The sequence below is a fragment of the Drosophila takahashii genome, chromosome 2R, assembly GCF_030179915.1.
Source record: "Drosophila takahashii strain IR98-3 E-12201 chromosome 2R, DtakHiC1v2, whole genome shotgun sequence".
Taxonomy (NCBI): Eukaryota; Metazoa; Arthropoda; class Insecta; order Diptera; family Drosophilidae; genus Drosophila; species Drosophila takahashii.
This window is the reverse complement of record NC_091679.1, coordinates 11143046-11170766: the sequence shown is the minus strand read 5'-3', so window position 1 is coordinate 11170766 and position 27721 is coordinate 11143046. Positions and strand designations below refer to the sequence as shown.

At 42.4% G+C, this 27721-nt stretch overlaps 2 protein-coding genes across 2 annotated transcripts; both read left to right on the top strand.

Annotated features, from left to right (window-relative positions):
* The first annotated feature begins 9992 nt into the window (after positions 1-9992).
* Positions 9993-18586, top strand: LOC138912583 (uncharacterized). Its single transcript, XM_070213667.1, has 2 exons — positions 9993-10019; positions 17217-18586. The coding sequence occupies exon 2, from the start codon at positions 17235-17237 to the stop codon at positions 18183-18185; it is 951 nt and encodes a 316-aa protein (XP_070069768.1). The 5' UTR covers positions 9993-10019; positions 17217-17234; the 3' UTR covers positions 18186-18586.
* Positions 11913-17147, top strand: LOC138912111 (uncharacterized). Its single transcript, XM_070211967.1, has one exon. The coding sequence runs from the start codon at positions 11913-11915 to the stop codon at positions 17145-17147; it is 5235 nt and encodes a 1744-aa protein (XP_070068068.1).
* Positions 18587-27721: the final 9135 nt, after the last annotated feature.

Here is a 27721-nt window from a genome sequence, read left to right as displayed (position 1 = left end):
AATTTAGAAACACCTCATTGCTCTATTTCAAAGCAATGTAATATGACTGCGGTGTTTAAAGATTGTAAGTTTATTGTTTGGGATGAGTGCACCATGTCACATAAAGGTGGGCTTGAAGCCAAAAATAGAACCCTGCAAGATATTAATGAGAGTACTATGTTGATGGGTGGTATTACAGTCCTGCTAGCTGGAGACTTTCGCCAAACCCTTCCTGTTGTGCCAAGAGGTGCAAGAGCTGACGAAATAAAGGCCTGTTTAAAATCTTCATTTTTATTGCCACAGATAAAAAAACTAGCGCTCACGAAAAATATGCGAGTGCACTTAACTGCAACGGAACTGTCTCCGCAGGAATTTTTGCCGAAACTCTTTTACAAATTGGGAATGGCGTCCATCCAACAGTTGATGGAAAAATAGTTATACCATCACGCTTAGGAAATGTAGTCAAAAACGTTCAAGATCTTACATCCAAAATATTTCCTGACATTTCTAACATATCAAGTAAAAGCTTAGATTGGCTATCTGAGCGCGCCATTTTGACAACGAAAAATGAAAGAGCAACCACTATTAATAATTTATTGCTAAACTCATTTGATGGTTTAGAATGAATGCTGTTCATTACCCTGCTGAATTTTTAAATTCTTTGAATCCCCCAGGAATTCCTCAGCATAATCTGTCTCTTAGGATTGGAGCACCCGTAATGTTATTGAGAAATTTAAGACCCTAAAGTTATGCAATGGGACACGATTGCAGATAAAAGGTCTTCATAAGAATGTAATCGAAGCAACAGTATTTACGGGATGCGCGAAGGGGAAAACAGTGTTTATACCCAGGATCCCATTAATACCATCCAGTCTGCCGTTTCAGTTTAAAAGGCTACAATTCCCTCTAAAAGTTTGCTTTGCAATAACTATAAATAAATCGCAGGGGCAGACTTTGAAGCTGGCTGGACTAGATCTTAGAGAAGATTCCTTCTCTCATGGACAATTTTATGTCGCATGCTCTAGAGCTATCTCTGCCAGTAGCCTTATTATTCTCGCTCCTGAAGGATCTTCTAAAAATGTTGTTTACACAGAGGTTTTAAAGTAATCGACTCAAAACTAATTTTAAGCGAACGAAGTCGCGCCGTGTCAGAGACTGACAGTCTATATCTGCGACATATTACATTATTTGTCCTTCGGGAAGATGTAAAAATCAGTTCTTCATACAAATAGTTAGGCTCCTTGGTATTTATAATTTTATGAAGAAGCAATAATGCCCTAAGTTTAATCCAGTCGGACAGGTGAAGATGAAATATTTTATGGGAGAAACGCGAGATGGAGTGCCCCCTTTTTACATTAAACACATATCTAGCAACACTATTAAATACAACATTTAGCTTTTTCTTACTTTGAGCATCACTATTACCAAATATTTCAACTCCATAAAATAAAATCGGGGTGACTATGGCCTTTGCAATTAAAAGACGGCAGTTCTCTGGTATGAAAGACTGGGTATAATTAAGAGCCCTAAGGCATCCATATATTTTCCCTACCACCTGAGTGATATGGTCATTCCACTTCAAACTTTTATTAAAAGTAATACCTAAATTTTTTACTTCTTCCAGATACTCAATGGTTTCATTCCCTATTTTAAGTGGTGCCAAAACGCTTGTGTCTATTTCGGTTTTATGAATTACAACGCATTTAGTTTTGCTAGGGTTAAGCTGGAGACCGTTTTTGAAAGACCAATTTTTTAAAACAGCTAGCTCCTTGTTGACTACAGAAACACATTCATCAATTTTGCACAACGGATGAGATACATACATCTGAACATCGTCTGCATACATATGGACATTACACGAAGATATTATATTAGGAATTTCATTAACATACATGGTAAACAACAAAGGACCTAACACTGACCCCTGAGGGACACCCCTTGTCAGCACAAGGAAGGATGAGCTTTCCGTTGGTGTTACAACTGCCTGCCTTCTACCAGTCAAATAGGAACGAATTAACTTCTGTGCCGTATTAGAGAACATGAACTTATTCGCTAGTTTTGAACATATAATATCGTGATTCACGGTGTCAAAAGCTTTGCTATAATCCAGCAGTGTCAGTAGTGTTACGTTACCCTCGTCTAGTTTTTTCCTAATGTCTTCTACAATTTTTAATAGAGCTGTCGTACAGCTTCTCGATTTCCTAAAACCCGACTGAGCCTTATTTAAAAAATTCTGTTCTTCAATATACTTATTTATTTGGTCAGCAATTAAACGTTCGCCGACTTTAGCCAAGAATGGTAGGACTGATATTGGACGAAAATCTTTGTTCGCTTTCGGAATAGGGATGATTCTTGCATCCTTCCATTGATCAGGGAAATGTGATGTAGTGAACATTGTATTTATTATGAACGTTATGTGGGGTAAAATTTTTGGTAAGATAATTTTTATAAATTTCGGGTCTATTCTATCAAGTCCGACAGCATTCGAGAGAATGTTTAAAACAGATTGCAGGACATCACACTCATTAACACAGGAAAAACTAAATCTACTATCACAGGATATATCACAGTAATCATTATATTCAGTATGCTCAGACAAGTCAGTATAGGAAACCTCAGGTACTTCACATTGCACGAATTTCTTATTTAGCTCATTAACGTTTATATCCAGGTCAGCGATAGCTTTTTGTTTTCCTATTCCTAAATCCTTAAGTTCCTTCCAGGTTTTACCCGCCACTAGAGCATCTTTAAACTTTCTATTATAGTAGTCACTTTTAGCGGTATATATCAGTGTTGACATTTTTCCTAGCAGTCTTAAATTGATTGCAAAAGTTACTAGTTTTATACCGTTTCAATTTCTCATGGGCCTCATCTCTCTGCCTAATTGCTATACAGATTTTTCTGTTAAACCATTCGTGCTTAAATCGTTTAAGAGTTATAATTTAACGGGAACACACAAGTTATACAGACGCAGGACATTTTCTTGGAGAACATCTATTTGTTCAGCCTGCTCCGCAAAGCGTTTGGATAGGAGATCGAGAAACATTGGAGACAGTGCTTCAGAGTCGTGGCCTCCCTTAAGATCAGTTGTAGTTCGCTGACGTTTGGGCGGTGCTGGTGCCATTATTGTTGTTTTTTTTGTGCACTGAGTGAGATTTTGAGTGGCTTGAGTTGTTCTTTCTTTTCGTGTTTGACGTTTGTCGAGTGTTCGTAATTGCGGCGTTAGAAAACGGATTAATATGTATGTAAGTTTATTTGTTTTCATCGACGATTTAACATCGCAAGTATTAGAAGAGGCGTATGCAAAAAATACACTTGCTCTCCTTTGCCACAATTCGATGTTTGTGAGTGAGAAGCAGGCAATTAGAAGAGGGCTATTTTTATTATTATACATATTAAACTTCCTTTGGAGTTATTTATTTATTTATTTATTTATTTATTTAAAGTTAGCAAATATCTGCCAACATAAACATAGTACCCTACTCACATCAAGTGGAAGGGGGCAGGGACAGGTAGGTTAGGATGTTTGTTACAATTAAATTAACAGAGCATTCCGAGAATATCAAAAAATACAGTTCATTATATTGCGAACATAAAACGCGAAATGGATCATGTAACTCAAAGTTAGTTTTACAAATATCGAGGGCAATTGGTCGAAAGTGCCGAGTAGACCTTACAGGAATGGAGAAACGAATTTGACCAAGAAGGTAGCTTGAATTTACAAGTCCAGTAATTAATTTGTGCAGGAACATAACACCATGGCACGTTCGACGATCCTTGAGGGAGGGCAGGTTAAGTAGACGCAGTCTATCCACGTACGATGGCAGGTGTCGATGTGTTTCCCAGTTTAAACCACGTAGAGCAAACAAAAGGAACTGTTTCTGTACCGACTCAATAAGGTCCTGATAAATGGTATATTGGGGTGACCAAACACACGAGCAGTATTCAAGAATTGGACGAACCAAGGAAATGTATAAATGTTTTGTGGTGTAGGGGTCCTCAAATTCCTTCGACCAACGCTTAACAAAGGCAAAAACGCCTTTTGCTTTACTAACTATTATACCAATGTGATTAGAGAAATTTAAGTTGTGGTTGAATAACACTCCAAGGTCTGTAACGGAATTTATGCGTTCAAGTTCATTCGACCCAATTGAATATGTAGTTAGGAGAAGCTTCTTCCGATAAAAGGACATAAAGTTACATTTAGAATTGTTCAAAAACAACAAATTTTGGATGCACCATGAATTCAGATTGTTCAGATCAGCTTGCAAAAGTGCCTGGGAATCGGGATTCGATAACGGCAAACAGAGTTTTACGTCGTCAGCATACATCATAACATGAGCAGAGAGAACAACTTGGGGCAAGTCATTTATGAAAATTCCAAACAGTAAGGGTCCAAGGTGGCTCCCTTGCGGAACACCAGAGGTCACGTGAACAAGGTTTGAGACTGTGCTTTTAAAAGCAATTCTTTGAGTTCGGTTCGTCAGGTAGGCTGAGATCCACTTAGTCAACGTGATCGGGAATCCTAATAGTGTTAATTTTTTCAATAATAACTGATGGTTCACGGAATCGAAGGCTTTACTGAAGTCCGTAAAAATAACATCGGTTTGATTATCATTTTTAAAAGCGCTTCTGATGACTGAAGTAAACTCAAGAAGATTTGTAGTCGTTGATCTTCGTTTCATAAAGCCGTGCTGAGTTGGGGACATTACTGAGCTGCATTGGTGCTGTAGCTGAGCGGTAATAAGCTGTTCGAAAAACTTGGGAATTGCGCTTAGTTTTGCAATACCACGGTAGTTTTTAATGTCCGACTTGCTTCCCTTTTTATGAAGTGGAATGATAAAAGATTCCTTCCAAACTTCAGGGAAAAATGAATGAAGGAGGGATATTTGAAACAGTTTAGATAGCGGTTTGCACAAGGCATCAGCACATTTTTTTAAGATACAGCTCGGTACAAGATCAGGGCCAGAAGAGAAAGACGTCTTGATTGTGTGCAAATTTTGTAAAACATCGTCCTCACTAATTAGGGGAGTGAAAAAGCAGTTGGAATGAGGTAGAGGGTATGGGTAGGAAGAGGTGTTATCGTAACTAAAAGAAGAGTACGTGGACTGGAAGAATTGTGCGAATAAGTTCGCAATACCGGAGTCGCTAGAGGCGGATATTGTATCAAGATGAAGGCATGATGGAAATAGTTGCGATTTTCGTTTCGAATTAACAAATGCGAAGAACTGCTTGGGATTGTCTTGGAATTCGATTCTGCAACGGTTTAGGTAACTGTTGTAACAATCGGAATTGTGGACTAAAAAATTGGAACGAGCAATTAGATACCTAGAATGGTCAACTTGCAGCCCAGTTCTCTTATATTTCTTAAAAAGTCTAGACATGGTGTTTTTAAGGAAAGAGAGTCGACGAGAGAACCACGGAGGCTTATGAGATGCGTTTCCAGTGGGAAATGAAGGAACGAACTTATCGAAGGCTAAATATAGTAAGCTATAAAACTGTTCTACAATATGTGAGGGATTATCATTTGCATCCATAAAAGACCAATCGAGTTGGGATAAATGCCTATTCATTTCAGCAAATTTAGCTCTACGAAAACAGCGAAAAGTTGCTGGTTCGATTTCGGGACATGACAGTAAAGGAGCTGATGCTTCTAAAGTAACCTCAAGTGTGGGATGATACGCATCTTCAGGATTGGAGAGAGGGCTAATTCGAGTTACATATGCATTTGCGAACTCCGAGGCAAAAATAAGGTCTAAAACTTTGCTAGAGCAGTTAATGACTGAGTTCAGTTGACCTAATGAAAGATCAATAAGACCGTGTACAAACTCATGCGCTGTGGTAGGCACAAGAGCACTTGAATCAGTTGAGGGCATCCAAGAAAGGGCGGGGAGATTAAAGTCACCCATAACAATAAGATGATCGTTATCGCCAAGGGTAGTATGAATACTCTGTATTTGATCCAAGTGTCGGAGGTAGAGGCTAATATCAGACCGGGGAGGAATGTATGAGCATGATACGAAAACAAAATAATCATGAAGCTTAATCCGAACAGCGACAAACTCTAATGTACTATCCGTACCAATTATCGGAATACGTTGAGAGACAAGATTGGACTTGACGGCAATGAGAACACCACCGCCAAGACGCACTGAGCGGTCACATCTATAGATAACATAATTACCAGCAAAGATTTCGCAGTCAGACACAGAAGAATTAAGCCACGTTTCGGTAAAAGCAATCACATTGGCATTAAAGGAGACACTGTTCACGTGCAGTTTACTAAGTTTGCCCAATAAACTGCGAACGTTCTGGTAGTGTAGAGAAAAAGAATTATTTAGTTTTTTGAAGCATTGGTTGAAGGAATCTGAGGCCCGTGAACCCGAGGATTGTGCTTGTGTACATATTCGTGAACAATTACATGTTCAGGCCATATAGAAACATCTAGAACCTTATCAAGATGTTCCTCAGGAAGTCCAATTTTAAACGAAGATATCTCACGTCTCTGCTTAAACTTGAACTTCAAGACGGTAAGTACGGATCGAGAAACATTCAGTTTGCTGCTCAGGTAGTTTTTGACGTCATCTTCAGAAGCGCCAGGATTAAGGCGGGAGACAAAAATTAGTTTTTTTTGTGCAACGCCCGATAAGGGCATGGGAACCCTTTGCGCTACTCCACATAAGGTTGACTGTGATGGGCTCGTGTTCGTATTAGCAGGCGTCAAAATTATGCCAGAGCCAACTGCAGCAGCATGAGACGTAGATGCCTGGTCAAAGTTGACGGGATGTAGATCAGCAGGTGCGATGGGATCGGGCGGTCCAAAGGAGGCCGCGGCAGGTGTAAGTCCAGGGGAGGCGTCTGCCGCGCAGCCGTCAGTAACAACAGTAGAGGCATTACTGGTAGCCAAGCGGTAGGATTCCAGTGTTGGAACATAACCAGAGCTGACAGCAGTAGAAGCAGTAGATGAATGAGCCGTGGATTGCAGACAAGAAGATGCTCCGGTGTCCGGTCCAGAATCGGCAGCAACGGGAACGTGATCCGAGGTAGCGACAGCATTGTGGGACGCAGCTGCCAGGATTCGGCCTTTAAAGTTGGATTCAGCCTTTTCAAACCTATTAAATAAGTCCTTAAATCCAGCTAGTAAGGACTGGTACTCCAGATCAGTTTGCCTTATGAAAGCCATAATATTGACTTTAATATGATGGCAACTGGGGCAGGTCCAATCCAGGCCAGAATTGGATTTAGTACGGTCTGCGACTAGACCAGCACTGTGTCCAAGGTCGGCACATTTAGGGTGAGCAATGTTATTACACAGCCAGCAACCAATTGTGGGTTGGCGGGAGGTGATTTTGCCATTTAAAAGGCAAGGTTTCATGCAGCAGGCAGACATAGCGAAATAATTGAGAAAATTGTCAATTAAATACGTGTAGAAAACAACGTAGATTTAGATGTAGATGTAGAAAGCGCAGCTTGCAGTTTGGTCAGTGATAAGCTTTCCGCGCGTGTGATGCTCGCGCCGAAACGATAAGAGAGCAAATGCACTAACAACAACACCAGTGTAGAAGTTTGCGGTAAACTCGAGAATAGAGTAGAACAACAAAGCAAAAACACAAAACGTTTTCTGATTATATTGTAATCATTCGAATTACGTATAAAGTCACTGTCTTTTAGCTATCAAAACTTGTCAGTATGATAAAGATCACCGAAAAATTGTCAGATGTCCGGATTCGGCATTAATCGATGTAGTTTACACGGGTAAAGTTCGATCAGATGGAGGAGCGATAAAGTACACGTCCGACTACGACGACGATTTTTGGGAGTCAGACTATGTAGTTAATTTAGAAACACCTCATTGCTCTATTTCAAAGCAATGTAATATGACTGCGGTGTTTAAAGATTGTAAGTTTATTGTTTGGGATGAGTGCACCATGTCACATAAAGGTGGGCTTGAAGCCAAAAATAGAACCCTGCAAGATATTAATGAGAGTACTATGTTGATGGGTGGTATTACAGTCCTGCTAGCTGGAGACTTTCGCCAAACCCTTCCTGTTGTGCCAAGAGGTGCAAGAGCTGACGAAATAAAGGCCTGTTTAAAATCTTCATTTTTATTGCCACAGATAAAAAAACTAGCGCTCACGAAAAATATGCGAGTGCACTTAACTGCAACGGAACTGTCTCCGCAGGAATTTTTGCCGAAACTCTTTTACAAATTGGGAATGGCGTCCATCCAACAGTTGATGGAAAAATAGTTATACCATCACGCTTAGGAAATGTAGTCAAAAACGTTCAAGATCTTACATCCAAAATATTTCCTGACATTTCTAACATATCAAGTAAAAGCTTAGATTGGCTATCTGAGCGCGCCATTTTGACAACGAAAAATGAAAGAGCAACCACTATTAATAATTTATTGCTAAACTCATTTGATGGTTTAGAATGATGGTCTTCTATAAATCGGTCGACTCTGTTCCTGATGCTGATAATGCTGTTCATTACCCTGCTGAATTTTTAAATTCTTTGAATCCTCCAGGAATTCCTCACCATAATCTGTCTCTTAGGATTGGAGCACCCGTAATGTTATTGAGAAATTTAAGACCCTAAAGTTATGCAATGGGACACGATTGCAGATAAAAGGTCTTCATAAGAATGTAATCGAAGCAACAGTATTTACGGGATGCGCGAAGGGGAAAACAGTGTTTATACCCAGGATCCCATTAATACCATCCAGTCTGCCGTTTCAGTTTAAAAGGCTACAATTCCCTCTAAAAGTTTGCTTTGCAATAACTATAAATAAATCGCAGGGGCAGACTTTGAAGCTGGCTGGACTAGATCTTAGAGAAGATTCCTTCTCTCATGGACAATTTTATGTCGCATGCTCTAGAGCTAGCTCTGCCAGTAGCCTTATTATTCTCGCTCCTGAAGGATCTTCTAAAAATGTTGTTTACACAGAGGTTTTAAAGTAATCGACTCAAAACTAATTTTAAGCGAACGAAGTCGCGCCGGGTACAGCTAGTATATATATATATATTTATGTGCAAATACATAAATACACATAAAATATAAGTATGAGCACAGAGCGCGCTCAGAGCGAAGAGAAGAAAGAAGAGTACAAAGAGAACGTTTGTCAACGGTGATGGGGAAGAAGAAGATTTTCGTGACGGTCACTCCGTCCCCGAAATGGCATAACACGCCTAAAAAAGTTTCACTTCAAAAAAAAAACAAGAAAGGAAGCTAGCTTCGGACAGCCGAAGCTTATAAACCCTTGCAGATAAAGCAAACACCTATAGTTTAATGCTTAATCGGTGCAGTTCCATGGATTCCAGATTCAGCGTTTCTATTTTAATTTTGTTTATACATAACTAGTCAAGAATCAAAACGCCTACTTCCTACAAAGTTACAATGAGTTTTCTTTTGTTTGAATATTCCTATTCCTAGCTAGCTTCGGCCAGCCGAAGCTTATAAACCCTTGCAGATAAAGCAAACACCTATAGTTTAATGCTCAATCGGTGCAGTTCCATGGATTTCAGATTCAGCGTTTCTATTTTAATATTGTTTATACATAACTAGTCAAGAATCAAAACGCCTACTTCCTACAAAGTTACAATGAGTTTTCTTTTGTTTGAATATTCCTATGTGTTTACGCCGCTTGCCCCGCTCTTAAATCCCCCTCTTCCAATGCTCGCTCTTCCCTCGCTGGGAATGCCTACTTCCAGGCTCTCCCGCTCTCCCGCCTTCCCACGCCCGGGATCTCTCCACAGCGCTCTGAAGCACAGCGCTCATTAGTTTTAAGTTCAGTTCTCACTGTAAACTCTTTGAAATACATCGCCCGGCCGGTCCGCGCTAAGTACGAAAAGTCATTGTGTTCTCCTTTCTCTCGCGCTTCGCGATCGTCGAGTGTTTTCCATTCTCTCCCCCACAGCTTGCCACCGGCTACCTTGCAACAGCCGCAACGCCGACGAAGCTGCCTTCGACTAGAAGAAAATACTTGCGACGCCCCCAGCAAACATTTTTGATCCATTCGAGCCGGATTGCTCCACCAGATAAGTGCCACTTATTATTTTTTATTAACTGCCGGTCGACAGTCAGCCATTCGAAAACATAATTCGTTTGACTTTCTGTACGATTTGTCTAAAATCCAAGTCCGATTTAATCCGACAACGGCAGTTAGTAAATTACATTTCCAATTCCGTCTTCTATTTCTTCGTCTCCTTTAACGTGCGGCCATATTGTCTATTTTCCAATTCCCTTTCTTGTGCATATTGATGTACAAGTTTCATATTCACATTTGGCCGTACATCCATTAAAATACATCCAAAAAATAAATCGAAGAAATTGCAAAATATTAATCCAAATTAAAGTGTGCAAATAAAAAGTCAAGCGTACAGTGAGAAAGAAAAGTCAATGAACAGTGAAAAATAAATCAAATTAAAAAATTAAAATTCAATTAATTTCCCAAAAAAAATTAAGTGTTCCGCCAATTTAGGCCCACAAACACCGAGACTGATTTTTTACTGTATATCCGCTGTGACAAATATTTGCATACATAATTCAAAATCCAAATACAGTCCACAATAAATCGAAAATACACAACACATACCCGCCGGCAAAATTTAAAATAAAAAATTTTCCGCCATCTTGATTGCCATTTACTCCACATCTTATATACATATTTATTACATATATTATATATATTACATATTCCACATATATTACATCCATATATTACACACATATTACATCCATATATTACACACATATTACATCCATACATATTATTTCTATGAAAACACCCAATCCCGAACATCGAAGTATTTCCGTCGGCCATAAATATATATATTAAATAAATTCCCAAAGCCGACGTGAAATAACTTTTGTGTCTCAGTGTGTTCTTTTATTTCCCCTTCAACATACATTCACACATACATACACACGAATTCCCCAAATTCCCGCGCATTCCAGAATTTCTCGCACATAGCCCGCAAAGGGGCTTTATGCACGAGTTCATTTTTGGGCATTTGTGTTTTTTCAACGATTAAAGTGCTCTTTATTCCGAGCCATTCCAAATAAATTCCAAATAAATAAAATAAAGTAAAAAACCAAAAAAATAAATACCAAGCCCAATTGTAATAAACTTAAATAAATACTGAGAGTCAAAAAATTAAAATTAAATTTACAAAATCCCTCATCGCTAGAGTTTCAAAAAAAATTAAATAAAATACTGTCCACATCCCAGAAACCAGTGGAATCAATATATTAATATTGTTCCCGGTTTGCGTCCGAATCCATTAGTTACCGCGTCCATTCCAGTATTTTTATTTATTTATTGAGTTTGGTATATCCATATATCTACTTGATTTATTTTCTTGTTGGGGAGAAAAAAGAAAAGTTCCAAAAAAAAATATATCATCCGCATACCACTGCAACGTATTTTTTTGTTTGGTCTCCGAATAATTTTTAAAAAAAATAGAGAAGAATACCAACGATATCTAATCCCATCCTAATTCGGCCAGCCACCCCCTCATAAAATACTAACCGAAAAATACTTCATCAAGAACAGTATTTTTCAGTATTTTATTTTTTAGTATTTTTGGTATTTTTTGCGATTTTTGTTCCATCGTTCCACCAAAATCCTGGGGATTATTTTTACAATAATTCAGCCACGCATATCGACTGTTTTATCAGGTCGAGACCCTATTTCCACCAGTCCGTAATTTCTTTTCTGATTTTTGTCCGAAATATCAGCGCGCACATTCCGAATCAAAATAGCATCCTAGTTTGGTATGTCCAGGGAAAGTTCTAACAAACTACCCCCTGTTTCATCACCGAAAGTTCCGAAAATCACTATAAGGACGCCCACACCTACAAAGGTCAAGACGCCAATTACCAAAAGGGCTCCTTCTCCTATCGAAAGATCCACGCGAGCCAGCACGAAAATGGTTGCAACGGCTGCCGAACTCGCCCTAAACCAATTTATTGAAGTCTCGGATCGACTTTCCGAATTGGAGGCGCGAATAAATATTCCCGCGGCGGTCCCTCCTACGTTGTCCGTCCTCAATATTCGCCGAGACGAAATCAAAGAGGTATGGGTCCGCATCAAAAAAGAGTACGATGCGTGTACCGCGTGCCTTGTAGCAGCCGGAGAAAGTGCAGCTGACATGTTGCCAGTTCTCAAGGCTAAGTACGGTTACTGCTACAGCGCGTACGAAAGGTGCGGCGCCCAAATAGCAGACCAAATAGCGCAGACTCCGCAAAATCCGCAAGCTACCTCCACTCCAGATACTCCTCAGACTTACATTCCGTCAGGCTGCCACCTTCCGCCGTGCGATACCGAGGTTTTTACCGGCGATTATCTTCGTTGGCCAACCTTCAGGGATCTATTCACGGCAATTTACATCAACAATCCTCGACTCACTCCTGTCGAGAAATTATTCCATCTCAATGCTAAGACGAGGGGCGACGCTCACAATATAGTTGCAAATTCACCCCTTACTAACGATGGCTTTCGCTCAGCGTGGGATAACCTCACTGAGCGTTTCGAAAACAAGCGATTGTTAGTAAACAGTCAATTGAAGATACTCTTCAATGTGCCGTCCGTCACACAGGAGTCTGGGTCAGCTTTGAAAGAACTTCAAAGTACCATCCAGGGGTGCCTTACGGCGTTAGAAATGTCCGGTATTCAGGTCGAAACTTGGGATTGCCTCTTGGTGTATATGTGCTCATCCAAACTCCCAAAGCTTACGCTTTCCCTATGGGAGCAGTCCCTTCACAACAAAGCCGAGATCCCTACGTGGTATGAGCTGAACGTTTTCCTAACGGAACGTCACAGAACCCTAGAAGCCATAGATGATGTTCGACCATCAGGTTCTAGTCAGGCTCAGCCCAGGGCATCCACATCCAACTCGGCGTCTCGGAGAATAAATTCTTATGAGACAAGGGTAACGCCTCGACAACCTAGAGGGTGCGATCTCTGTAATAGAGAAAACCATCCAATACGCACATGCGCCCAGTTTCTGCGGATGACGGTCGACCAACGGATCGCCTATATTAAACGAAAACAGCTGTGTTTGAACTGCTTTGCGCGGACACATCAGCTGCGCGACTGCGAAAGCGCACATAATTGCTTTACGTGCCGCGGCCGCCATCACACCCTCCTACACCGAGGCACCCCATCCCCAACGCGCGCAAATCCAACGCCAACGCCCAGATCCAGACCGAATACTCCCGGTCCCTCGGCTGCCAGTGGCACGCAGCCAACACTTCAAAATTATTTTGCGGCAGGCTCTAGGTCAGTCCTCCTAGGCACCGCCATGATTAATATATGCCATCAGGGTTCCAACTACCAAGCGCGAGCCTTAATAGACTCCGGATCTGAGGCTACCTTCATTACTGAGCGCCTTTTCAACCTGATTAAGCTGCCGTTCCAGGTTATCCAAGCACAGGTCTCAGGGCTTAATCAAACGGTCTCCGCTGAGACTAAAAAGCTCTGCCAATTGACGATTCGTTCTCCGACCCGGCCTAGTTTGCAGTTAAACACCACTGCCTACGTGCTTCCGCAAATAGCCGGAAATCTTCCCTCATGTCCGCTTCCGCAACATTTCCTGCGAGATCTTCCCGAACTTCCACTAGCGGATCCAAAGTTTTATGAGAGCGCACAAATAGATCTTTTAATCGGGGCCGATATACTTCCTTCCATTCTACTAAGCGGCACCCGAGCGAATATCTGTGGCTCTCTTCTCGGTCAAGAGACCATTTTCGGCTGGATTCTAACAGGACCAGTACCCGCTCCGAGGCAAGATAGAATTTCATCGTTTTCTACGCATGTTGCACACACAAACGAAGCGTCTCTCGATAAACTCCTCACCAAATTCTGGGAGGTGGAGGATCTGCCAGTAAAGGTGGCAAAAGAATCCGACGTGATCTGTGAGGATAATTTCCTTCGGACCACCACAAAAGACGATACCGGCAGGTATGTCGTGAGTCTTCCCTTTCGAGATCCTGAGAACATGAAATGCTCCCTAGGACATTCCAGATCCCTGGCGTTGGCTCAATTCTTAAGAAACGAGCAGCGGCTAGAAAGGGACAGTACGCTAAAATCCAAGTACGACTCAGTAATTCAAGAATATCTCGACCTCAACCACATGAGAGAAGTCCCTCCTACCCACGATTCAGCGTGTTATTACCTCCCACACCACGCGGTGTTAAAACCGGAGAGTACGACCACCAAACTTCGAGTGGTATTCAATGCCTCCAGCCCTTCAGACAATGGGGTCAGCTTAAATGATATCCTTCATGCTGGCCCGGTCCTACAGTCCGATCTAACCATCCAGATCCTGAAGTGGCGATATTTCCGTTTTGTGTACAGTGCTGATATCGAGAAAATGTATCGGCAGATCTGGGTAGATCCGAAACAGACAGCGTTCCAACGTATCTTATTCCGCAATAGAGAAGGATACATTCGCGATTTTGAGCTAAAAACTGTTACGTTTGGGGTCAATTGTGCACCGTTTCTGGCAATTCGGGTCCTGCAACAGCTGGCGACCGACGTGCAACTAACCCATCCGAGGGCGAGTAAAGTTATTCGTGGTTGCATGTACGTCGATGATGTCCTTTCGGGAGCTGACTCTGCAGAAGAGGCTCACCTTACCATTCGCGAGTTGCAGAGTGCTCTCGATTCGGCTGGTTTTCCATTAAGAAAGTGGACCTCCAACCATAAAGAAGTTCTGGCTCATATCGAGACCAATCATCTTTTAAACGCCGAGTTCCTCGAGATAGATACGGAAAGCACGGCGAAAACTCTCGGAGTCCGTTGGAAAGCAACATCCGATGAGTTTTTCTTCGCCCCTCCAGACCTATCCAACGAAGCCACGCTCACGAAACGTCATGTTCTTTCCCAAATCGCCAAGCTGTTCGATCCAGCAGGCTGGCTCGCTCCTTTCGTGGTCTGTGCCAAGATTTTCATGCAGGAGATCTGGCTTCATGATCTTGGGTGGGATGATGAACTCCCAATTGAACTGTGCCAAAAGTGGCGTGATTTTCTCCAAAGCTACTCGGTCCTAGATCAAGTCCGAATTCCCAGATGGGTTTCCTTCCGCCCAGAGTTCCGAGTCGAGCATCATGGATTCTGTGACGCCTCTCAAAAGGCGTATGGTGCTGCGATCTATGTGCGCGTAGAAATTGGGCACACGACGCTAGTGCGTCTCCTTACAGCCAAGACGCGCGTGGCGCCAGTCAAAACTGTGTCGCTTCCACGGCTAGAGCTGTGTGGAGCTCTATTGCTGTCCGAGATGGCTGAATCCATCCTCCCCCATATGCCTGTGCTGTCCTCGAAACTCCATTGTTGGACCGATTCCACGATTGTGCTTGCATGGCTCGCCAAACCAGCATGCCAATGGACAACGTTCGTTGCCAATCGGGTAACAAAGATTACCCAGTCCACAGAGGCAGCCAATTGGGCACATGTTCAATCCGAACACAATCCAGCCGACTTGGCCAGTCGGGGAGTGCCTCTACAAGACCTGATCGACAACTCCCTTTGGTGGCATGGACCAACTTGGTTGTCAAAGCCACGAGATCAGTGGCCTTCCCAAAGCACCGACTTACAGGTGACCGAAGTGGAAAAGCGTCCTGTCAAGGCCCATGTGGCGTCCATCCCGACAGAAGACATCCTTGATCGCTTTTCCAAGTTAGATAGAGCTTTACGGGTCCTTGCGTATGTCCACCGTTTTGTCCAGCGATGTAAGAAACAGTCGCAGAAGTCGGAAGTCCGTCTAGAAGCCCAAGAACTTGTCGCCGCTGAACGGCTCATGGTCATTAGCACTCAGCGCAGATATTTTTCTAATGAATATCGCTGCTTGAGTCAAAAGCGTCCTGTGTCCGCGACAAGTTCAATCCTCTCCTTAAACCCCTTTCTAGATCAGAAAGGGCTTATAAGGGCTTGCGGCCGCATAACGGCCTCCGAAAACTTGCGATATGACGAACGACATCCGATAATACTCCCGTACGAATGTGTACTCTCTCGACTACTGGTGAACTTTACGCATCTCATAACGTTGCACGGAGGTAACCAGTTAGTCGTACGTCTCACCCGGTCAAGATACTGGATTCCGAGAATAAAGAACTTGGTAAAGGCTGTGATTAACTCCTGCAAGGTCTGCGTTATTCATAAGAAGCGCTTGCAAATTCAGATGATGGGAAGTTTCCCGAAAGAGCGAGTGTCTTTTTCCCGGCCATTCACGTACACAGGGATGGACTACGCTGGCCCTTTCGACATCAAAAATTACACAGGCAGAGCGTGCCTAATTACAAAAGGGTATGTGTTGGTTTTCGTATGTTTCTCCACAAAGGCCATCCATCTAGAGCCTACATCCGATCTGACGACCGAGAAATTTCTCGCCGCTTTCGCTCGGTTCGTATCCAGAAGAGGTTGTCCCCGTCAAGTGCAGTCCGACAATGGGAAAACCTTTGTCGGCGCTGCCACCCTGCTCTCCCGAGATTTTCTACAAGCCGTAAAAGAGTCTGTGACTGATGCGTATAGTCATCAGCAGCTCACCTGGCAATTCATTCCTCCGGGGGCACCCCATATGGGAGGCCTGTGGGAAGCTGGTGTCAAAAGCTTCAAAACCTTGTTTTACAAGTCCACCGCTACTCGAAAGTACACCTTTGAGGAGCTTTCAACCCTCCTAGCGAAAATTGAAGCTTGTCTAAATTCCAGACCGCTATCTCCCATGTCAGAAGATCCTACTGATCTCTTAGCGTTGACACCAGGGCATTTTCTCGTCGGCGGACCTCTTCTGTCCATAGTAGAGCCCGAATTAAAAGGGGAATCCAAGTCCATTGTGAATCGGTGGCAACACTTAAAGGCGCTCCATCAGCAATTCCAAGCTCGATGGAAAGAGGAGTATCTCAAGGAGCTCCACAAGCGTAACAAGTGGCAGGCCCCGACCGCAAATCTCCGCGTTGGCGACCTGGTAGTCGTCAAAGAAGACAATCTGCCCTCGAATGAGTGGCGCCTTGGCAGAATCGTCTCTGTTTTTCCGGGGGCTGACGGCAATGTCCGTGTCGTCAACATTCTCACGGCACGCAAGATTATTAAGCGTCCCGTGACCAAGGTGGTTGTTCTGCCAGGAGAACACTCCAACCGTCTTCCTCAACCAACATCCTCCGCATAATTCTCCAACCATCCTCGTCATCTAATCATTTTTAAATCATCTCCATGTTTGTTTCTTTTTGTCCATTACTCCCTACCAGATCACATCATGGTTCCTCGTCCACGCAGCGCTCAGGCTTTGGAGAGCAGACGTACTCGAGGTTTAAATTCCTACCGTTGCCGAGTCTGCCGTGGAATCCATCCGCTTCGAAAGTGCCAGAGGTTCCTAAAGCTGAGCGCAGAGAAGCGGCTTCGAGCAGTGCTTGTCAACAAGTACTGCTCAAATTGTCTCGCTCACGAGCACTCTGACGTGAGTTGTCGCAGTGGCGACAAGTGCAAAACGTGCAGCGGGAAGCACCACACGCTCCTCCATATGCACGAGCGCCCTCTGCCGTCGGCTACCAATCAGCGTTCACGCCGGCAAAATCCGCCAACTCGCCAAGCGCTGGCCCCGGCAAGGCGCTCGGCATCCGCCGCTTCTCAGCAGCGCTCGCGCCGGCAAAATCCGCCAACTCGCAGAGCGCTTGCCTCTCCGCCGCGCTCAGCCTCCTCGACACCGGCACCGTCACTGGCGTCCATCCTCCAGCGGCACAGTGTCAACGTCCTGCCGACGGCCATGGTAATCCTGGAGACCGGGCTCAAGAAGTTCGACACAGCCGCCCTCATCGACCCGTGTACGCCGACGAGTTGCATCGACGCATCCCTGGCTACTGCGTTCCGCTTGCCGACTACCAACGTCGGCGACGAGCGGATTTGTACGGCGACGATTCGGTCGAAGCGCGACGACGACTTCAAGTTGGAGGTGGTCCTGAAGGTGGAGCCAAACGTCCGCATCCGCACCCCCATCCGAGAGCTTGCTGACACCGTGGTCAGCAAATACAGCGACCTCCCGTTGGCCGACGAGCGGTTCTATTTACCGGCAACCATCTCCGTGGTCCTGGGTGCCGACGTCTACGGCAAGGTCATCCGTCCTGGCTTCCACCTGGTCGACGAGGGACTCCCAGTGGCCCAGCGGACGACTTTCGGGTGGATCCTGTCCGGTGCCTGCAACCTGTCCTAGATGACACTTGGGGCTTCGTTGCAACGCTAGCGATTGCAAGGGGGGCGGAATGTTTACGCCGCTTGCCCCGCTCTTAAATCCCCCTCTTCCAATGCTCGCTCTTCCCTCGCTGGGAATGCCTACTTCCAGGCTCTCCCGCTCTCCCGCCTTCCCACGCCCGGGATCTCTCCACAGCGCTCTGAAGCACAGCGCTCATTAGTTTTAAGTTCAGTTCTCACTGTAAACTCTTTGAAATACATCGCCCGGCCGGTCCGCGCTAAGTACGAAAAGTCATTGTGTTCTCCTTTCTCTCGCGCTTCGCGATCGTCGAGTGTTTTCCATTCTCTCCCCCACAGCTTGCCACCGGCTACCTTGCAACAGCCGCAACGCCGACGAAGCTGCCTTCGACTAGAAGAAAATACTTGCGACGCCCCCAGCAAACACTATGGAAGCCTTAAGATATAGTGGTCCGATCCGGCTCGCTCCGACATATGTTCTACCTGCAATAGAAAGAAGACTTTCGGGAAAGTTTCATCGCGATAGCTTTAAAACTGAGAGACTAGTTCGCATAGAAACGGACAGACGGACAGACGGACATGGCTAGATAGACTCGGCTACTGGTGCTGATCAAGAATATATATACTTTATGTGGTCGGAAACGTCTCCTTCACTGCGTTGCAAACATCTGACTGAAATTATAATACCCTCTGCAAGGGTATAAAAATACCTTACTGATTATACAATCAATACAATCCTCCACTTTTTAAACCAAAAACGGATCCGATCGCATAATCGGTGAGGAAAATTAATTAAGTGCCCCAACCGGAAGTAAGTTGGGGCACATCTTACGGGCTTTCAAAGATTTTCACAAGCAAAGCTTAAAAAAAAAATATCTACTTGTTTGGTTGAAAACTGTGGGAATGGTTGATGTTTTAATCAACCAATTTTGCATTTTTCAAGAGTCCTGGGAGTCCTTAGGAATCGAATTTTAAAAAATCCTTTTTTAGTTCACACCTTTTCTAACACACGATTCAGACCCAATTTGTTCCAGAATTGTAGGTCTTATGGTTTGGGCTGGGGGAACATGACGCAAATTTACATCTACTCATGTATAACGGGTGTTTTTTTTAGAGGTATAGAACTTTAAGTTGCAATAAAACAACGAATGATTATTCGATTAACATGAATTTTCTTTTTTTTTCGAAAGATAATCTTGTGGCATTACATTTTATATATGATTTCTGGCACATGACCGCCACGGCTGGCTTGGATGTAGTCCAATCAGGACGTCCAATTTTCGACGACTTTTCCCAACATTTGCGGCCGTATATTGGCAATAACACGGCGAATGTTGTCTTCCAAATGGTCAAGCGTTTGTGGCTTATCCGCATAAGCCAATGACTTTACATAGCCGCACAGAAAGTAGTCTAGCGGTGTTATATCACAAGATCTCGGAGGCCAATTTACAGGTTATAAAGTCCTTTATCGTCTATTTGATGTTCATGTCCCTCTTTCCTCCTTGAAGAATTCGTATAGCTCTCCATGGCTTACTCGTCAACTATCCTATCTAAAAAAAAAAAAAAAAAACAGACTTTTTAAACGGTTCAAAATTTCTGGCTTGCTGACGGACTGGGCCAAATATAGTTCTGCTAAGGCGGAATTTGTCCAGCACAATTCTGACTGTTATCAAAATTACCTGTCTCGTTGTAAACGGGATTTCAAAAGTAATCCTAAACTTTTTTATTCTTTCGTCAATTCTAAGCGGAAATCTAATTGTTACCCTCATTCTCTTTTTCTTAATAATAATATAGCATCTGATGACGATGATATTTCCAACCTATTTGCTGATTTTTTTCAATCGACTTATACGGAATGCATTCTTGTTATTGATAATGATTATCCATACCCACTACCTCATCTGAACTCTATCTTCAAACCAGTGATTAATGTATCTGATGTTCTTCAGAGTCTTGATACTCTTAAGCTCTCTTTTTTACCGGGTCCTGACAAAATACCAAGTTGTATACTGAGGAATTGTTTGTCCTATCTAGCTTTTCCCTTAACATTAATATTTGATTTGTCGCTAAGTCAAGGAAGATTTCCATCCATATGGAAGGAATCGTTTATTGTTCCATTGTTTAAAAAAGGGAACAAGTCAGATATCTCAATTTATCGTGGTATTGCAAAACTCAGTGCAATTCCTAAACTTTTCGAAAAAATTATTACCTGTCAGTTGCAGCATCATTGCCGGTCTATTATTTCTCCGTGTCAACATGGCTTTACTAGACGTCGTTTTACTTCTACAAACCTACTAGAATTTACATCTTTAATTACTAAAGGCTTCCTGTCACATTATCAAACTGATGTGATTTATACTGATTTTTCTAAAGCTTTTGATTCTGTGAACCATAAACTTCTTATTTTTAAATTGTCCCGTTTAGGGTTTCCTCCAAACCTACTTGACTGGATACTTTCCTACCTTTCTAATAGAACTCAAATGGTCTGTTTTAACAATAGAATTTCCAAAATAATTAATGTTACTTCTGGAGTGCCACAGGGTAGACACCTGGGTCCTTTACTCTTTGGCTTAATGATTAATGATCTACCTAATGTTATAAAATCGTCTACCGTATTAATGTATGCAGAGTCTACCGTATTAATGTATGCAGATGATGTCAAGCTTTGTTTGTCCATGTGTTTACCTAGCTCATTTAATGACCTTCAATTAGATCTTGACTGTTTGTATACGTGGTGCATGATTAACATGTTAAATTTAAACTATTCCAAATGTAACTTTATGACCTTTTATCGTTGTAATCCATCTCTGTTTTCTTATTCTATTGGAAATAACGCCCTTGAACGAATTTTATCAGTTCAGGATCTTAGCGTTTTATTTGATCATAAACTTAGTTTTAAAGAGCATATATCTACTATCACTATGGACGGCAGTCCATGTAGTGACAAAGCGCACCAGGAGAGTGTGCGAAGGCGACTACTATTATATAGCCGCAAAATTGAAAATCTGCTGTGATAGTCCGATCGTAATGAGTAATACACCAATCGAAAGGTATTGCCAAAACTTAAAGGATTGCAAGAAAATTAAGAAGATTAAGAAAATCAATTGGCTTGGGAGTGACTCTGAAAGTGAAAAAGTGCAAATTTCGAAATTTGGAGCTGTTGGGGCCGGTGGGGATTAATGCCCCCTCGCAATGTTTTAGTTGTGTTCCTATTGAAAATACCCGTCGAATGAGGGGTCATATAATAAAATCCGACGCTCCGTTCAAAAGTTATAGCCAAAATAAGATTTTCTTCGTCTTCCCAAAATGAAATTTTAATTCTGTTTGTCAGTTTGTCAGTTTCTCCAAAACATGTTTTTTAAGTTTTGAAAATTTGATATGACGTTCATCACATCGATATAAAAAACTTTTGTTCTACCACTTTTGGAAAAACTCGCTAGTTTAGCGAAAAAACAGCTATAAATAGCTAAAATTCTAAAATCCGTAACTTCTATACTATTAAAGCTACAGACTTGTGCTGCATCTCGTTTGAAAGGTATTTTTAAATGCTATAAACGCCTTCTAAATGCACTTTATAAGTACGCTACCTAAAATTTATTCATTCGGCACGCTACAACAGAAAACTTTCGTGTAGATATTAAATGTTTGCTAAAGCGGGTCGAACGATTAAATTTTAGGTAGCGTACTTATTTAGTCGCATCTAAAATCATTTTTCGTCACAAAAGTTGATATCAGAACTTTTGTACGTTGAAGGTGCGATCGTCACTAGTTTTTTACCTCGTTAAGAGGTGTTTTTATTTGATATCTAATAAAGCCAGAAGTCTTCTTGCATTTATGAAACGTTGGTCAAGGGAGTTCGATGATCCTTACACAACAAAGCTTTTGTATGTTTCTCTTGTTCGTCCGTCTATGGAATATTGCTCTTGTATATGGTCTCCTCAAATTAGCTGTTACCAAAATATGTTAGAGTCTGTCCAAAAACAATTCCTTTTATTTACTCTGAGGGGATTACACTGGGACATAGGTAGTCGACTGCCCTCTTATCTTGCGAGGTTGCGCCTGCTCGACTTACCAACCCTCTACCATCGTAGAAAGTGTCATGGAGTTATGTTCTTATATAAACTTATTAATGGTGATGTCGACTCCCCTTTCCTTCTTAGATCACTTAACTGGAATGTACCCTGTAGAACAGTTCGCCGTTTTCGTCCGTTGTCCCTGCCAATATGTAGATCTAATTATGCCCTGCATGATCCTTTTCGTGTTCTGTGTGACGACTATAATTCACTGTGCCACGTCTTACTGTTTGATACCCCCAATGCTACTAATTATAATAAACTTATGTATTTTCTGTCTTCAAATAATTTATAAATTCTTTGTAAGCATGTATTTTAAACTGTCTATTGTTAGATCGTATTCTCTCCATGTCCGCGATTCCGCTTACTTGCCCAAAACGATTTAGGGCTCCGCGCGTAACAAGCTTTGCTTGGTGTCGTAAGGACCACTTGTTTGTACTGACCATAGTGCATCAACGTCCAAGTATATATAAAAAAACCTGAAATTAGGCGGTCACCAAACGTGTCATTCAATAAATCGAATAAAATAGCACTATTTGCAGGCGTTGTTCAGGCGTGAGTCTATTCATGATGAATTGGCAAACCAAACTGAGAATAAATCACTTGAAGGCTGTTAAATCGGTCGCCATCTTGAACAATTATGCCAACTTAAAGTTCTATATCTCTAAAAATCACCCTTTAGTAATACTCGATTTTCATTCGGCACGCTGCAATAGAATCTGCTTTTGAAATTAATATTTACTGAAGCGGATTACTCTAGAAGACACCTAACTCTGCTATTCTGTCCACTTAACTTCCATATATCCAATTAGTATATAAGCTGTAGCAAATTCACAATAAATCAGTTATTAACCCATCTTATAACTCTGCGCTCTTCCTTTCTGACCTTCGGGAAGAGGCCTCGTACTTCCAAAGCGTCTCCGTGCCGGCAGTGCGAATTATCACTGTTCCACGGCAGACCCGTCTGTGTGTTTACATTGGCGTAGGCACAAACATTGGTGACCGACGTGATCCTTTACCAACAAAGGATCACACCCAGCAACCCCTGTCAAACCCAGGGCTGAACATCTAACTGCATAGCTTATCCAGCTTCACATGACAGACAGCTCATCCAGCTCCACAGGACAGACAGCTCATCCAGCTTCACAGGATAGACAGCTTATCCAGCTTCACAGGATAGACAGCTCATCCAGCTCCACAGGATACGCAGCTTAATCCAGCTTCACAGGATCGACACCCAGTTTGGGAACCGCAGCTTATTCAGCTTCACAGACTAGCATAGCTCATCCAGCTTCACAGGATTTTTAATTCCAAAACACGAGTAGTTACTGCAAACATTATGTAGACCTCATTCATAGAGGACACAAGTCAAACCAGAGTCGATTTACACAATCGTCTACTTGACGATCAAAATGAGGTACAAGGGCAAATCCAACAGGTCATAAAGAATTATATCAAGGATTCGGCCGAACGACCCAGAAGTGACGGCTATTATGTCGGTCGGCTAAGCCAATTGAACGATCTCTGGCATCAGTTTTCTGTCCTAGACGAAGAGGTCGAGAAAGCGGCATTACCTACCGGAGAGGAGTATGCCTCAAGATTAGCGGCATTGAAGGAGCTGGTTGAAAAATATCAGCAAATATTTAAAGACAACATCCAATCAGGTAGTGGCCCTCAGAAAGCTCTAATTCTGGCGCAAACAATCACCCCAGCGCTACAACGACATCTGGAGCTCCAATGGGAAATATTAAGAGAGGCCCATGATGAAATCGACAATATACCTGGAGGATATACCTGGAATCTACTCCTTGGTTTTCTTATCAGGAGAAAACTAGACCATGAGAACCTAGCCGCATTGGAAAATTCAGCCGATGCACCAACTGAAATTCCAGCCTCAAAGAGTGTACTGACGTTTATCGAGCGTCGCGTGTGCAGTGTAAAAAGTGTGTGAAAATAATTAGCTATGAATTGACTCATCAACCCTTAATTTACAAGACGTCTGAATTGTTGATAAAATGTATACATTTAACCAAAAACCATCTAAGCATTGTTACAGGAAGTTTTCATACTGTAAAGGCCATATCAAGTTCTTTGACGGTACAATATCAGTCCTCACGTCAAAGGGGAGCATCCAGCAGCAATAAGAAAAGTGGAAGGACGTTACTCAGAAGCTTGAGCCTCGCCAGCTGATGGAGAAATACCTTGCATACATTTAACCAAAAACCATCTAAGCATTGTTACAGGAAGTTTTCATACTGTAAAGGCCATATGATCAAGTTCTTTGACGGTACGATTTCAGTTCTCACGTCAAAGGGGAGCATCCAGCAGCAATAAGAAAAGTGGAAGGACGTTACTCAGAAGCATGAGCCTCGACAGCTGACGGATTTGCGTTCCTTGATTTGTTAGATGCTAACCGACATCACTCCTTAATTGAGGGTATCCCTCAATGGGGGGAGAATGTTCATACACAATGTTGCTAAACGTGACCAGCACCAACAAATAAAGCAGTTGCACCAATGGCTGGTAATACGCACTAATCAGCATATTTCACCAAGTCAGCCAAAAACTACACGAATATAATTACATAGCTTTTGTGGTTATAAGTACAAATAAATTATGGCTTATATAATAGCGTTTAAACATACAGAATACAAAACTTTCTCCGTCATAAATGGAGGTTACTTAAACATTCCACACGGGCCCATTTCATCCAATATAATTTTCGCATTCCATTTTCTCGTCGCTCCGACATATGTACTACCTGCAATAAAAAGAAGACTTTCGGGAAAGTTTCATCGCGATAGCTTTAAAACTGAGAGACTAATTCGCATAGAAACGGACAGACGGACAGACGGACAGACAGACAGACGGACAGACGGACATGGCTAGATAGACTCGGCTATTGGTGCAGATCAAGAATATACTTTATGTGGTCGGAAACGTCTCCTTCACTGCGTTGCAAACATCTGACTGAAATTATAATACCCTCTGCAAGGGTATAAAAATACCTTACTGATTACACAATCAATACAATCCTCCACTTTTTAAACCGAAAACGGATCCGATCGCATAATCGGTGAGGAAAAATTAATTAAGTGCCCCAACCGGAAGTAAGTTGGGGCACATCTTACAGGCTTTCAAAGATTTTCACAAGCAAAGCTTAAAAAAAAATATCTACTTTTTTGGTTGAAAACTGTGGGAATGGTTGATGTTTTAATCAACCATTTTTGCATTTTTCAAGAGTCCTGGGAGTCCTTAGGAATCGAATTTTAAAAAATCCTTTCTTAGTGCACACCTCTTCTAACACACGATTCAGACCCAATTTTTTCCAGCATTGTAGGTCTTATGGTTTGGGCTGGGGGAACATGACGCAAATTTACATCTACTCATTTATAACGGGTGTTTTTTTTAGAGGTATAAAACTTTAAGTTGCAATAAAACAACGATGGATTATTCGATAAACATGAATTTTCTTTTTTTATTCGAAAGATAATCTTGTGGCATTACATTTTATATATGATTTCTGGCATATGACCGCCACGGCTGGCTCGGATGTAGTCCAATCTGGACGTCCAATTTTCGATGACTTTTCCCAACATTTGCGGCCGTATATTGGCAATAACACGGCTAATGTTGTCTTCCAAATGGTCAAGCGTTTGTGGCTTATCCGCTTAGGCCAATGACTTTACATAGCCGCACAGAAAGTAGTCTAGCGGCGTTATATCACAAGATCTCGGAGGCCAATTAACAGGTCCAAAACCTGAAATTAGGCGATCATTCATTCAATAAATCGAATAAAATAGCACTATTTGCAGGCGTTGTTCAGGCGTGAGTCTATTCATGATGAATTGCCAAACCAAACTGAGAATAAATCACTTGAAGGCTGTTAAATCGGTCGCCATTTTGAACAGTTATGCCAACTTAAAAATCACCCTTTAGTAATACTCGATTTTCATTCGGCACGCTGGAATAGAATCTGCTTTTGAAATTAATATTTACTGAAGCGGATTACTCTAGAAGACACCTAACTTGGCTATTCTGTCCACTTAACTTCCATATCTCCAATTAGTATATAAGCTGTAGCAAATTCACAATAAATCAGTTATTAACCCATCTTATAACTCTGCGCTCTTCCTTTCTGACCTTCGGGAAGAGGCCTCGTACTTCCAAAGCGTCTCCGTGCCGGCAGTGCGAATTATCACTGTTCCACGGCAGACCCGTCTGTGTGTTTACATTGGCGTAGGCACAAACATTGGTGACCGACGTGATCCTTTACCAACAAAGGATCACACCCAGCAATCCCCTTCAACCCCAAGGCTGAACATCTAACTGCATAGCTTATCCAGCTTCACAGGACAGACAGCTCATCCAGCTCCACAGGACAGACAGCTCATCCAGCTTCACAGGATAGACAGCTTATCCAGCTTCACAGGATAGACAGCTCATCCAGCTCCACAGGATACGCAGCTTAATCCAGCTTCACAGGATCGACACCCAGTTTGGGAACCGCAGCTTATTCAGCTTCACAGACTAGCATAGCTCATTCAGCTTCACAGGATAAAAAGTTTCATCCAGTTTCACAGGATCAATCACGCCATCCGGCCTATCCAACTTCCTAAAATTCCGAGCATCATCCAGCTTCACAGGATTTGTTATTTCCAAAACACGAGTAGTTACTGCAAACATTATGTAGACCTCATTCATAGAGGAAACAAGTCAAACCAGAGTCGATTTACACAATCGTCTACTTGACGATCAAAATGAGGTACAAGGGCAAATCCAACAGGTCATAAAGAATTATAGCAAGGATTCGGCCGAACGTCCCAGAAGTGACGGCTATTATGTCGGTCGGCTAAGCCAATTGAACGATCTCTGGCATCAGTTTTCTGTCCTAGACGAAGAGGTCGAGAAAGCGGCATTACCTACCGGAGAGGAGTATGCCTCAAGATTAGCGGCATTGAAGAAGCTGGTTGAAAAATATCAGCAAATATTTAAAGACAACATCCCATCAGGTAGTGGCCCTCAGAAAGCTCTAATTCTGGCGCAAACAATAACCCCAGCGCTACAACGATATCTGGAGCTCCAATGGGAAATATTGAGAGAGGCCCATGATGAAATCGACAATCCACCTGGAGCAGTGGCCGCCGCGGAGGCAGAAATAGGTCGATTCAGGGCATTATACGAAGAATATGAAATAACCTTACTTCCAAAAAACGAAGCTTTAATGAGCCTAAACCTATCGCTCCCACCAATCAAGATTCCTGAATTTGGTGGCTAATATCTAAATTGGCCCCGATTCCACGACTTATTTGCAGAATTAGTCCATAATAAGCCATACTCAGCAAGCCAGAAGGTACACATTCTTCAGAGCTCTCTTTGCGGTGAAGCAAGGAACATTTTGACGGATACAGCCTTCTCACAAGCTGGATACCTGGACACCTGGGAAAGACTAAAACTGAGGTACCAA

What these genes read in the sequence shown, in the direction of transcription:
- LOC138912111 (XM_070211967.1), top strand. Translation starts at nt 11,913, where the DNA reads ATGGTTGCAACGGCTGCCGAACTCGCCCTAAACCAATTTATTGAAGTC.
- LOC138912583 (XM_070213667.1), top strand. Translation starts at nt 17,235, where the DNA reads ATGGTTCCTCGTCCACGCAGCGCTCAGGCTTTGGAGAGCAGACGTACT.